This window comes from Grus americana, chromosome 6 (assembly GCF_028858705.1).
Source record: "Grus americana isolate bGruAme1 chromosome 6, bGruAme1.mat, whole genome shotgun sequence".
Lineage (NCBI taxonomy): Eukaryota > Metazoa > Chordata > Aves > Gruiformes > Gruidae > Grus > Grus americana.
Window position 1 is genome coordinate 23,753,618 of NC_072857.1, and position 14,528 is coordinate 23,768,145.

At 40.7% G+C, this 14,528-nt stretch overlaps 1 protein-coding gene across 4 annotated transcripts in view; it reads left to right on the forward strand.

Moving 5' to 3' along the window:
* CDCA7 (cell division cycle associated 7) overlaps positions 1-14,528 on the forward strand; it is a 47,258-nt gene that overhangs the window by 4,658 nt on the left and 28,072 nt on the right. Inside the window, exons 5-13 of one of the 4 annotated variants that reach the window (XR_008577679.1) lie at positions 130-207; positions 964-1,152; positions 1,591-1,731; positions 2,164-2,313; positions 2,910-3,046; positions 3,364-4,490; positions 5,233-5,278; positions 5,814-5,884; positions 6,057-6,178. Coding sequence is in view for 1 of the 4 variants with exons in the window: in XM_054830326.1 (XP_054686301.1) it covers positions 130-207; positions 964-1,152; positions 1,591-1,731; positions 2,164-2,313; positions 2,910-3,046; positions 3,364-3,394 (726 nt within the window). In the remaining 3 variants the exon portion in view is untranslated. Of the gene's footprint in view, positions 1-129; positions 208-963; positions 1,153-1,590; positions 1,732-2,163; positions 2,314-2,909; positions 3,047-3,363; positions 5,505-5,813; positions 5,885-6,056; positions 6,179-14,528 lie in introns of those variants that run through there. The other 3 variants (XR_008577680.1, XR_008577681.1, XM_054830326.1) reach the window with 3 other exon arrangements.

The window sequence follows — 14,528 nt, forward strand, 5'->3', positions numbered from 1 at the left end:
AAACTTGAAGAGTGACTGCATTTCCTTTAAGTAATTGTACTTCTAGCCAATTGCCCTAATCTAATAGTCTGTAACAGCACATAAACACCCCATTTAAGGCTCTGTTTCCTTTTTGCTTTCCCTTGTTAGCTTGCAAAACTAATGGCTGAGTTGCAAAATGTTTCTGGTATCTTTGGTGAGAGAAAATCATTGACAACTGTCAGTCATGTAAGTATAAACTTACTATATTGCCTTCAGATTTCTGAGAGTCAGATTCTGACGTTACAAGACAGGACTTTCAATTAAAAAACTTAATAAACCATGTAAATCAAAGTCCAGTTCAGAATTTTATTGCTTCCTAAAACAGGTATCCTCATTGTGCAATTCTCTTTTGATTTGCCATTGTATAAAGCAGAACAGATTAATTCATAAAGGTTAGGTGTCTCCACAGGCCAATAAAACTAAACAAGGTGCTGTGTAAATATGTATTTATACAAAGGCTGGAGATAAGGGGGAGGCAGCTTAGACTTTGAAGCTCAAGCCTGAATATTCTGTGAGTTTGGAGCTTTTAAAAACACCTGGCATTTGGCCTAACTAGGTCCGTAAAGAAGGTTGGGATGTGAATCGGCTATGTAATGAATTTCACTGCTGATTTACCTGTAAGCTGAGTGAAGATGGGAACAACACTAAAAGTCACAACTCCTCATAGACATGGGTTCTGCTGCTGTGTGGGGGAATTAATGTATCTTATATCCGCATGGACACAAATGTGCTTTTGACTATTTCTTCGCAGCTAGCACAATGCCCAAGATGAATTTGCCTAGGATGTTTTTACCTTGTGTTTTCTGATTTGGGACACGGGGAGACTTCCATCTTTGGGAAAGACAGAAGGAAGGCATGTCTTTTCGGGGGAGAAATTCATAGGAGGGATAGGAGCTGTTTGGGTCTTCACCTGTTTCATTAGGGGCCTTTAAACTTTACCAGGGACCAAAGCGACTTCCAAGACGTTCATTGCCCAGAAGTGCTTTGAGGAGGAACCCAGACAGAAGTTCTCGGCCTCACACAAGATCGAGGTCCCTGATTGAAGGTCCTCCTACTCCTTTACCAGAAGAGGATGATGATGACCGGTATATATTAGTGAGAAGACGACGGATGTCTGATGAATACCTGGAGGTATGTTGAGGTTCTAGGTCTCCTGTTGATCATGAAGGTGGTTTTGTATCCCTTCAAGAAAATAGCAATTCATACAGAGCAATTCATATAGAGTTTATCAAGATGATGAGTATGCCATGGCCTGGGAAGAAGTACAGAAAATAACATCTTGTATGCGTTCTCCATTTTCCCCCATCTTATCCTTGAAAAATCACTTCCTCTTGCACTCCAGTAGCAATTACATAAGATCCAGTAGCATTTCTGCACCCTGAAGGTGACAGATCAAGTGAAGATGCTAAAGCTGCATGTGTATCATTTGTCTTTGCAAAGACCTGTTATCTCTTGTTTAAATATATAATGGGTATTTGAGATTTTGGCACTGCTTTGAAGATCCCCACCTTGTTTATGTACAGATTTTGCTGAAACTGATACTAAAAGTATCACGTCTTTACTATTCAGCATGAAGCCCGAACTCCCAGGAGGGGTCACCGTGGTGCCATGGCTTTTCCACACATTGTGCGCCCAGTTGAGGAGATAACAGCGGAAGAGCTGAATAATATTTGTAGTTCTGCAAGAGACAAAGTATATAACAGGGCCATGGTAAGTATATTCCAACTTTGTGAAATGCATACTTTGTGAAGTCACTTACTTGTTATTTCCTGCTTGAGGTTTAGCATCAAATAGAGCAGACTTGCTCTCACTGAGAGGAAGGATATGATTTTTGGGAGAAGTATGCCTGAGATCTTGAAACATCATCTCTTATCTTTCCCTGAGTTTATAGAATGGCCTTTACCAAGCCAGTTAGCTTGGTTTCGCCCTGAAACAACTGTAGTACCTAGGTGATACCAGCTGAGGAAAGTAATTAACAGATATTGAAGATTCAATGTTAAAATGGTCTTGGTTCAAACTTGCAAGGTGACTTTCTGTTTCAGGATAAGCACTGCTAGCTGCCAAAGAGATTGCTTGTTAAATGTTCTGTTCACCTAACTAAAGAGACATCTTTAATGTCTGGTTTCCTGAACTACTTTCTAGGGATCCACCTGTCATCAGTGTCGCCAGAAAACCATAGACACCAAGACAAATTGTCGTAACCCTGATTGCATAGGAGTACGGGGCCAATTCTGTGGGCCGTGCCTCCGCAATAGGTATGGGGAAGATGTCAGAACGGCATTGCTGGATCCGGTAAGACAATTTTGAATACTGGCTTTATTGTGTTTAACTTGACCAGAGAGGTGCATTGGTTACTCATAGCGAAAGAGTTTTAATAGGGGAACTGCTTACAGTGCTATAGTACATAATGCAGTCCTGGTTTGATTCAAACGGAATCACAGACCCTTGTGTTGTGTAGAACTCATTGTAGTAACTACTTCTGTAGCTTTATTTGCAGGAGTAAACTAGGAGAGCAGAGCAGCTGCCAAAATATTCTTGTATTTGAGCATCAGAATAGCGTTCTCTTTTGCCTTGTATTAGTGCTTAATGCCCTGTGGAAAGGAACTGTACTGTGGACAAAGTGCTGCTGTTGTGGGCTGTGGAAGCGGTGCAGGAGTTGAGCAGAGTGGAATACTTCTTGTGGTTATGTGCAAGGCACGCAAAGGAGAGTTTTTAATCCCTTACAGGCTGAAGAATTTATACTCTTGCGCTGGTTTAGACAACTTCTGCAGTGCTTATGTTCACTGTAGAACTCTGTGTGGAGCAGGGCCCTCTTCTTAGGTTGCAGGTGTGAATTGTGTCTGGCATTACAATTCAGTTAAAAAGGCTTGTTGTCTGTCTTTTTTTAGACCTGGAGGTGCCCACCATGTCGTGGAATCTGCAACTGTAGCTTCTGCAGACAGCGAGATGGCCGATGTGCTACAGGTGTCCTGGTCTATCTGGCCAAGTACCATGGCTATGACAATGTCCATGCCTACTTGAAAAGGTAAGCATGCCGTTGTGTCAGAGGTATGGCTCTGCTCTAAGTGGGATAAGCAGCTCAAAACTGGGAGAGGAGAGCTCTGCACCTCCCAGTTTGTCAGGTAAATCTCAAGATCAGTCCATGTTGCCTTTCGAATCTGAGATTTTGCCATATGATTTTTCTGACACGTTGGTTCTTAACCAAAACAAGTGGTATATCCACTCTGTATTTTGGCTTTCAACTTCAGCTGTGTTTATTGTCAGGGCTTCCCCTAGTTTGTCTAAAGAGTTTCCAAACAGTGTTTTGCTACAAGCTAACTCATGTTTCTACTTGTCTTTCAGTCTGAAACAAGAACTTGGAATGGAAGACTGAAGCTGTGACTGCCTTTAAATTACGTACTCTTTCACCAATGTCATATTATTGCCTACAGTGAATTGTTTAATCAAATAAGATTACAAAGCCAGTGCTTGCCTTCCCTCCCCTTTTGGGTAAAAAAGGATAAAGAACTTTCACTTATCTCAGTGCAAATCATACTTGAGAAAACTGTTTAATGAAGGTCTTTGCCCACAGGCCATTGTTTTCTTTTTAAACAACTTTGCAAATCACATAGCATCAGTCCTTGCTTTCATGCCAATAACTTTTTGTTTTCCTGAAAGGAGACAGGGCTTTAAGCCATTGGAGTTTCATTCATGCAGTGATCTGTGCTGCAGGTTTATTTATGCTTTGAAGCTGATCACAAAAAGATACAGATGTTCTGAAAATTCAGGGCACTGTTATGCGAGTAAAGGTGTGTGCTTAACTCCAGGCCAACTTCTGCTGCAATACAGACTTTTACTGAACATAAATGATCAAATAGAAGCTAAGAATTCTCTAAAACAACAATGCATTCTTCAGTTCAAAAAGGAAGCTCTAAAAGTTGTAGCTGAGCAGTCTCCAAGCACTAATATTTGGTTTTATAGAGCACTTAAAGTGCACATTGGCCATTTTAAGAGAGATTCTCCGAGTGACTTAAAAAATGCAGCAGAAGCAGTTGGGGGTGGCACATTGTATTTTTGCTCAGATGAGGAGGCCACTGCTGAAAGCTACCACAGCACTAGCATTGCCTAGTGATGACAGTGATGTGAATGTACTGGTATACATTGTGGAGTGACCACTGTCTAAAACAGAATGTACTTTTTGTTAAATTACTGTTTTTGTGGGTTCTCCCTGCTTTTGCTGCAACTGCAGAGCTGCTTCTTTGCAGAATTGGCACTGGTCCTGAGGAAGAGGGATATCTCCAGACCAGGGCTTGGTTAAGTAAAGGGGTAGTGGTTCATGTGGTTGTTGGTCAACTACAAGTGGATGAAAGATGGTAACTTGTTGAATTTGGTTATCAGGAAAAGGAGCAATGACAAATAATCACTGGAATCAGAAGCCTGAGATATTTTACCTCTGAAAAAAATTGAAAAGCAAGGACTTCCAGCTTGAAGTGAGTTATTCTTCCAGTCGCATAGAGCAGCATAAACATAAATAGATAATGTTGTCAAGAGACACCCTGGTTGTAGTAACACATGAGGAAGAACGACTGCCTCATCAAAAAGGCTTTTAAAAATAAATAAAAAGGGAGATGTAACGGGTTGCATACAGTTTGTGAGCACTTAGAAATGTGGTTAGTGCTGTGGTCTCCTCCTTAACAGTCCAACCATATTTCTGTATCTGGCTCCGCATGATTGTAGAAGGATATTTCGCATGATGTTTTTAATGAAGCATGAGTACAGCAAAAACAGAGCCGAAGAATTCTGATGTGCTGTGTGGATGGGGTCTTGTGTACTCTGCTGCAGAAAAGAAGGTGCCATGAAAATTGCATCCAGAGAACCATAAAGTGTATAAATGTGCTTAGTTTGGTTATGGAAACTACTGTATAAGCTTTGTATAAGATTTAGAATGCAATGTTATAAATAATGTACAGTTGAATAGTAGAAGAATCGACTTGCTTTTATTGAGCACTAGAACAAAACATGGGTTTAGACTTCTCTGCTTGCACAGTATTTGCACTGTGTGTATACATAATGATCCACAGTTTATACCTTTCTGGGAATTGCATCAGTGTGTGTGGGAGGGGAGGAGAGAGGAATTTAGAAACAAAAGATATTTATGTCTCAGACTTGCAGTTCTGTTTCATAAATAATCTGTCCTATTGAAAATCTCCTGTCCTCTCTTTGTTTTTATAGTGTGAATAGCTGTGCAATCTGAGGTGGAGAGTGCTCTACCCTCTAGGTACATTTTGTGAAGAAGGAACTCTAGAAGTACATGTTCTGACAGATAAGAGCAATTTTTTTTTTCTCCTAATTGCTGGGCTTGCCTTCTGATTGCTAGAGTGTGAAAGGACTGTGCTAAAAGCGAACTTTTGCATCATATCACAGAGATTGCTGTATTTAGATTTACTCGGATCTACAATGTTCTGTACAAAGTATTTTGAAAATAAAAATTTTCTGGGTTAGAATTTTTGCCTCTTAACTGTTTTTAAAAAGCCCATTAGAGCTGTGCTTAGATTTTACCACCTTTCAGGTAAACTTTTCTTGTAAAGTAGAGGAGTCGGTTGCTCCCATCATACCTGGGGAAGCAGTGAGACTAGGACATGTTTCTCTCCCCAGCCCTGTGTCCCTGAACCAATTCATGCTGGTTGGATTGCATTGTTTGGTACCTGATGACTAACTTGTGATGGTAGAACTATATAGGTGCTGCGCTCAGGCCAAATACAGACCTTAAGCACGTGTGCTATGTACTTACCCTTCTGCTTTTTTTCCTACAGTCTTTTTAAACTAGATGCCTACATCCTGAGCTGAGGAGGATATTATCGTTTTGGACACAAGTCAAAGTCAGGTGCTTGCCACTATATATGTATATATATTTATTTTTTTCCAAACAAACTTAAGTAACTTCTCTCAGGAGCTCTGTGTTGAAGCAGAGAATTACCTGGGGGGCCTTGATTGCAGGCCGACAGTGCTGAAGACTGTTTTTAATACTTATGCTGCTTGCTTTTGCGTCAGCGTAGCTGGGCCTAGTGAGAGGAGTCACATGAGACTGGCAGAAGACTATACAAAGCTGGCCTGTAGTGAGAGAGGAAACAGGAAAGAAGCGATCAAGCAGTGACAGCTGTCCCCAGATACTCTACTGGTAAAATCCTCATGTTGTTACTCTCACCTAAAAGCTTTGTTTAGATACATTATCTTTCATCACACTGCTGGTGATGTGAGAGTAAATTCGTATGTAATTATGTAGTATGTTTATGTGATGGTTTTGAGGTGTCTCAATACACCTTTTTCCCCAAGCTTCTGTACCACAGCTACTTAAGTAGTGTTGATACTAACTTGACAAATAGTTTAAGAGCTCATGATTTATACCTGGAGCAAATGGGCAGCAATTTAAGAAACTTCATGAGGAAAAGATCCTAACTGTTAGCTTTAGAAACAAAGATGCATGGCAACAGAGTATTACTGTTAAAGTAAGAACAGAAGAACTAAGCTCATGTGTAAGGTAGAATGACTTAATTTATTATTGAAAAAGGCCGTATGGCTGTATGAGTTGATATTCCCACACTATTCTCAGCTTTAGGACCAGGTGATCTTGTGCCTAGGTCTGATATAACTTCTAATTTTTTTTTAACCTGGTATAATAATTTATAACTGCTAGAAATAGAATACTGAAAAGATTAATAGGCAAATTACACTTTCAAATTCCTTGAACCTTTATTCCCTGTGATGGCAGGTGGCTATGTAATAGTCTGAGAACTGACCATGCTGGAATGGCACTAGCTGCCTTTTTTTTTATTTTTTTGAAGTTAAATATGTAAATAAAACCCCAAGCTTGCTTATGAGTAAACTTTTCATTACAATGATACAGTATCTACTGATGGAATTGGCTAAAACCTCCTCACTATCAGAAGATTCTCTTAGACTAGTGTATATTAATATACGTTATTTGCTTCTTCCTTGTCTTGCTTGTGAGTTGTTGAAGCATTAGACCTCTTCAAATCTTGAGAGAAGGATTTTTGTCTTCCTTACCTATTAAGCAAACTTTTTCATTAACTGTAAGTTACAAAAATAGCATTGAATTGTTGCTTTACAGGCTGATGAAGTAGCATACGCTACGTTCCAGAGCGACACACTTGGCCACTTAACCAGTTACATTAGTGTAGGGAGCTGTAACGGAAATTTTAAAAATAGGCATTAGCTTTGGAAAATACTCCCTCTCGCTTCTTAGTCTCATGGGCTAATATACTTTAATTTTGTCTGCCAGAAACCTAAAAACACGTTTTGAAGAGAACAGCAAGGAGATAGTAACATAACAAAGCATCATCGTCATTTGTTTAGGTAGCCTAACGGGATCACAAAGGGCAAAATGGTTGCATCTAGTCAAAGAGTGGCTTTCAGTGTTCCAGGGTGAGGGAACATAGCTGATGTTGAAACCTATCTGTAATGCACAACGTGTATCTGAAACATTTGGCAAGAGAGTCACCCACTGACCTCTGCTGGCATAAACCAGTTTGTTCTCTTAGGGCTTTTTGCTACTGCAGTTCTTGCATGGCTAATGGCATAAGATAGTGTGGGGATTTTGGAAACGCTGCCTGCTGTTCTTTCATGTTCTTGGCCTCACAACTAAAAGCGAGTAAAAAGATAGGGCTTTCTCTGTCAAGTACAGGATGGCTGGTCTTTGGGATCCTAAACGCCAGCACCCAGGTAATGCTGGGCTGTGTCATAGATACACATGGGCTCCAAACGTTAAGAGAGGACAGCATCGCGCTTTCATGCTTGGGTCTCACGCTTCTTCCAAATAATAAGCCTGGGGCTCCTAGATGGTGTAAAAAACAACAACAACAAAATAAAAAACAAAAACCCCAAACCCTTTGGGGTGGAGGTGGCAAACAGGAGGGGGAATTGTTTTGACCCCAAAACACAACGATCAGTGCTAGTGGTAGGAGGCCTGAAACTGGGAAATGAGGAGGGAATTGTGAATCCAATTGTGACTGATATTTATAAGAAGTTGTGGATATTGAATTTGTATGAAAACATGTCTAGAGCATAGAACTACAGTTATATTAAACAAGATCTACTTGCTGCTGTTCAGTACAGGCTTTCTTCCAGCTAGAATTGATTAAGCTCTGGTTGCAAGGATGGCAGAGTTCTGTTACACGAAAAAAATAAACCAAAAGTCATGGTATGGTCAGGGTAGGGTAAGAAGGCATTGCATCTGTCTCTTATTAGTAGTACTTTAGTAGTATTTGTGCTGATCACTAGAAAACTAGAAAAGAAAATCAGTTGAACTGTAGATCCTGCTGCATTGAGCTGTACTCACGTACAATCTTTCTCCTGGAGTATGTCTGCAGTAAAACTTATCTACTCCTGAAAATGGAAACAAAACATTCCTGAAATTGTAGATTTGTGTTTGGGCTTAAATTAGCTTTATATCCTTACCTGTTAATATTGCAGGCAGGGAGAATGAAATTGTGTGCTAGGTTGTGTCAAGAGGTGTAAGTAACAGAAGCCTATAGCAAGCATCCTCATTTTCTTGTAATCACGTACACAACAAAGCAATCCTACCAGCACTCCTTTGTGGTCTTGCTTTACTTCCTTTTAGCTTGAGTGCCCATGTAAAATTGATATGTTTGTGAATTGCTACATAAACTGGGCATTCACAATTGACTGCCACCAGGGCTGAGGGTGAGAGGGCTCCCACAAATAGGAAAAATTTGTATTATTCATGTTTTCAGAGAATTAGCAGTTACGTTTCCTCACTGAATATCCAAAGTCCTCTAAGTTCAGTCAGCGTCAACCATTTTGTTTAATACCTTGGAGATTCACCATCTTCAGATGTGCTCTAAAGTTCCAGATCTAGAGGCTTAGCTATGTTACTACTGAAATGTGAACGAACATATAGGCACTCTTATCTTACGTGATTCTCTTCTTACATAGCTTATTAGCAGAATTTAGCAGTAGGAAAGATCCTACTTCTTAGTGCTTTTGTGCTATGGGTTTTTTGTTGTTGAGTGTGTGGGGGGGTTGGTTTTGGTTTTGGGTATTTCTTTTTGACGCTGGTTGTAATGTGAATACAAGTGATAACAGTGAATCATCAGGAAAAAAAACCTTTGGAAATAAGCCAGAGTCAAATTCTTTTCTCGTGCTCTGTTCAATCTGCTTCCTCTTTAAAAGAAAACTTTCACATTAGCAGAAAAATAAATGCTTAGCCAGAGTTCTTTTTGTGTCCCTTTCAGCAGGGAGAAGGGGATGAGTGTGCCGAGCTCAATGCCCATGCTGGCTTCCTCCTGCCGTGGAGAGTTAACACTCTAAAAGCTTTTTCTTCCCCCTTTATTTCTGTTTCCATTTAATTCTTATGAAAAAGTTGTGATGTTACATTTTTGGTATTGGAAACCAAGCACAGAGTTTTGTTGTGAGGAACTGAATTGCTTTGATATAATCCCAGTTTTCTCTGGGAGAAGTAACTTCTGTTTTTTAAATGGTTGCTGTGGCTAGAAAACAGCATCTGCACTACAAAGCTCTGAAGAGTACCTCCAGTAAATAAAAATACACCGCTATATATGGTATCTATGTGCCCATTACAGCATACAGATACAGTGTTCTGTCAAGCCTTCTGGTATGGTCTTAAGCAAGGCACTTTTTCTTCAGCTGTAAGACCAAAACCCATTCACCCACATAACTAAAGCCAGCTTTAGAAAAAAATTAACAATTGAATGTTCTTAACATGATTACAATTAATTTTCATCAAGATGTGCAGACTTACCCACAGCAAGGAATAATGTGGTGGTTTGGTTTCTTTGGTTTGTTTGTTTGTTTGGTGTTTTTTTCATGTATCTTCTAAGCACAGACTGGAGATATACACCCTTTCTCATTGCAAGAAGAGTTTATTACTTTGACATACTCGCTATTAAGTATATTATGCATTATAGCTGAAACAAGGGAGTTGAGAGCATTGCAATCTACTAGGTACCATTTTCTTCCTTCCTACCTGTTTTTCCAGTTTCCAAGAGCTCATGTCTAGCATCTGGTTTGTTTATTTCAGTTCTGAGGAAGAGTTATAGATGAGGTGAACAGTTTGGCTGATATCAGGCTAATTAAGCCTGACTGCTGAAATCTAGCTTCTGTTTTTCCCTGTATAGATATCACATTATATGTTTAATATGTTGGGATCCACAAGGAGATGTGATTCCTGCCACGTCTTAGGGTTCCCTGCTATCTAGTGAAACAGTCAGCCTCACTGGAGTGCCCTTGCTCCTCCTGGCATGCCACAGCTTGCTGTATGATATGCAAGAAGGCAGGGATTTTGTAAAAGGGATTCTCAGAAATCCCTATGATAAATGGCTTAGTTTGTATAAAACACTCAAATCCTCCCCACAGTCCTGGTCTGCATCAAAAGAAGTGTGACAGCAGGTTGAGGGAGGTGATTCTGCCTCTCTATTCCACTCTTGTGAGACCCCACCTGGAGTACTGCATCCAGCTCTGGGGGCCCCAGTACCGGAGAGACATTGAGCTGTTGGAGAGAGTCCAGAGGGCCACAAAGCTGATCAGAGGGCTGGAGCACCTCTGCTATGAGGACAGGCCGAGAGAGTTGGGATTGTTCAGCCTGGAGAAAAGAAGGCTCCGGGGAGATCTAATTGCAGCTTTCCAGTCTCTGAAGGGGGCCTACAGGAAAGCTGGTGAGGGACTGTTTATCAGGGAGTGTAGTGACAGGACAAGGGGTAATGGGTTTAAGCTGAGGGAGGGTCAATTTAGATTAGATGTTAGAAAGAAATTCTTTACTGTTCCAGTGGTGAGGCACTGGAACAGTTTGCCCAGAGAAGCTGTGGCTGCCCCCTCCCTGGAAGTGTTCAAGGCCAGGTTGGATGAGGCTTTGGCCAATGTGGTCTAGTGGAGGTTGTCCCTGCCCGTAACGGGTGGTTGGAGCTAGATGATCTTTGAGGTCCCTTCCAACCCAAACCATTCTATGATTCTTTCTACCTCAATTTCTGAGCAATGCTTTCTTGGTGTTTGCCTGGCACCCTAAACCACATTGACCTTTTTCCTCAGAAAATAAAGTCATTAGAGTAGAAGAGACGTACCGGAGGTGTCAGGCCACAGTAGCGCAGGGCACTGTCAAAATTACTTTTACCTGTAGTTGTACTGAGTTCTGCAGTGCTGTGGTTAGTGTGTTTCTGGGACATGGAGCACCAAAAATACAAAGGAGAAGAGAACCTGTCTTGTAGTTGCTCTTTGTGTAAGGATCATTCAGCAAGTGCCACCAAATCCCACCACTAGTGAGGTCAGGGGGATTATGTTTTGTTTGGCAGTCTCTCTGGAAGCATAGATACTTGTCTGCCAATGTTGGTGAGACTGAGGATCCTCCACATCTGTCACAACAGTACCCAGGTACTAAAGGGACTTTAGGAGAGCAAATGTTAAGTGTCATGAGATATAGACGCTGTGGAGTGAAACAGCAACTAAGGTGGATCTAGTCCTAAAGCCCTGTGTAGAGTTAATTGCCCACAGTTTACTTGGAGGTAATGTGTAAGGGGGGAAAAGTTGCATGTTGGAGAAAATCAGAGGCTGTTCTGCTGACGTACAGATACACATCAGGAACCACACTGTACTCATTCCAGTGAAATTTGATGGAGGCCAACTCAGTTTGGCCACAGCAAGGAGACTGAGTGGGAGATACTGAGCTAACAATCTCAAGACTCCACAGGCTTCCTTAAACTAAACAGGGGAGAAAATGCAGCTCATTCAAAAATGTCCATTAAATAGGAAAAAAATCCTTTCAGGTATATGAATTGCTCTTAGTGACCCTGGGTTTACCTACACACCTTTTTCGTCTTTCATTTAGGGCAAGAGACTAAACAAAAAAACTGATGGCACAGGCCAGCAGTGCTATTTGTTCATGTAGATAAATTTGCTTTAAAATTATTTAACTAGTGCTTGAGCTATGGAATTGGATCTATCTAATGTGGTACCATGTCGCTGGAGGTGCAGAAGGTATTCTTAGATGACAGAAATTTCAAGGGTTTTCTCCTGATGCTGAGCTCTTCTGATGTATATCCTAAGACATCGGCAATGCATGCCTTTTGTTACAGTTCAAAGAGGCTTGTATGCTAAAACCTGCAATTGCTGAAAAAGGTGTTAATGATACTGGAAAGTAAATACAATTTGCAGCCTTGGTTTGAGCTATAGGTTCACGTTCAGCATACTACATATTTCTGTTTTTCTTAAACCTGTTAGAAGAATGTTTCATCTGAATAATTGATCTAAAAGCAAATGAAACATATGGCATTGTTGTTTGTTCACGTGTTAGTTCTCTGAGATAAAATGCTTTGTTGTATCCTGCTAAGACATCCTAAATTTTTTAGTATCAATGACTTACAAATTAGAGACACTGGACTAAAGCAGGCTGCTTTCTTGAGGGTTAGGAGAGAGACACACATTGGAGCACTCCTCCTTGACTTGCAGACAAACCCTTTATCTTCACTAATGTGTATTATTTTACTTTTTGCAACAGATACCCCAATTTCTGTTTTGCCATCTGCTCCGTGGCAATTGACGCTTTAGAGGGCTGGCTATTTATTACTTACTAGCCATGGATAGGAATACTGTAAATTCTTTACAAAATAAAAATCAATACTCACTGACATACTGCGTATTGAAGAAAATAATTGTTTATGGCACTCAGCTTAAGCTGTTCTGGTAATCACGTTGAAAAATACAATATTTATTCATTAGATCAAATTTAATGAGGCCTCCTGGCAGTAATTATAAAAATTACTGTAGCAGTAAATTACTAATGAGTTGTGATGTGCTTCCTACCTGTGAGGAAGGACTGGGGGTTGAAAAACCTGATATCCAGACAACACTAGGGAGGATGAGATCTTGAGGCTAGGAGTCAAGTTCACAGCAGCGCGGAAGTTATTCACTGCACCTGAATGGTGAGGAGGGGGGGAAAAAAAAGGGGGGAAAAATATAGCAGAAAGACTCATAATCAGGAGTTTCGCTTTAAATAGACAGTGACTCTAGGTTCATTTCCAAACCAACATGTATAGGCAAGGGAGCAATGTTATCAATGGGAGGAAGAGACTTTGCCGTATGTACATCATCTTGTCTACAAAAGCAGCTGAGGTGACCTAATTTACTCTAGTAGATCTTAGGCTAGGAACAACTTCTTGCTTTTCAGTTATTATAAAGTTTCATGCAAAACACAGCAAAGAGGACAATGTTTTCTTAGTGCCCTTAAATCTTCAGAACAGTCACCTAAGATGCGGAGCTAAGACAAAGGTTGAAATCCCCCACCAGCTTGCTTTGATGCAAGGAGTTTGACCCGGATTTCTTTCTTCTTCTGAGACAAAGCTTTAAGGAATGCAGAGGCTTTTGGTAGCAAATGGTACACAGTATGAATAATACCAAGGCATAAAAGTGTAAAAATGGTGCCACTTCTATCAAAAGTCCAGGTTTCTGCTGAGTACAGAGTGTTGCTGCAGTAGAAGAGGCTGGCTAGAGAAAGGGCTTCTGCTGCATGCTAAAATTAATGCACAAGTGAATTGGCACATAATTCTTTTTCTAGCTTGCAAAGGTGCCATAGATTTCACAGGTGGCCTGTGGTATTGTAAAGCAGTGAATAGGCTAGCTTTTAGCAAGTATTTGCTGCAAAAGATTGATCCAGGGTTCAAATATCTATACAAAATCAAATAGAAAAAGGCTGTGAATTTTAATCTCTCAAGCACAGAACTGCTCTTAAATATACTGTTGAGGCTTGAAAAGGAGTGAGGAAGTCTAGCACGGTTTTTCTCCTCCTTATGCTGGTGTGTTGCAGTAAAAGGGACCACTGGACATGGATACTTCCACGCACCGATACATGTTGTGAAGTCAGAGAGAGATAGGAGTCCATCCACTCTTGATTCTTCCAGACCCCTTGAAAGAAGCAGAAATGTAGGTCCCTTGCACACAACCTACTTCTGTGTGGAGATGCCGGCTTTTGCGGAGCTATGGGTTTCTTAAGCTGTACGAGCCCCTAAGAGTCGAGCAGTGCAGTACTGAGCCCAGGGTGTGTGGCTGTAGCCTCACACCTAAATAAATGTATACACTGAAAAATAGATACAATTGGATCTTACAAAACCTTGGGTGAGCTAGTAAATGAACAGCAACAGGTCAGCATACAGCAGGACTATTTTGCCGTTTCTATAGTTTCAAGAAAAAGGGTACACCTTTGTTACCCCCTCTAAAAAGCAGTGGTTTGCAGTGATTTAGCTAGTTCACATTACCTAGCTTCTTGTTACTGAAATAAGACAAGAAGAGCTTTTGTCATGATGCAATTACAAAAAGACATCTCTCTGCCAACCAGAAATTAACCTTATCTAACTTAATTGCCACTAAATCCACAGAGCTCTCTCTGTCTGTGCTGTTATGTCACCACGACAGAGCTAATGCAGTCACGCTCCAGAGAAAAAACATCCATTTTTGGCTGTGAAGATGTTCTCTTGGCTGCTCAAGTG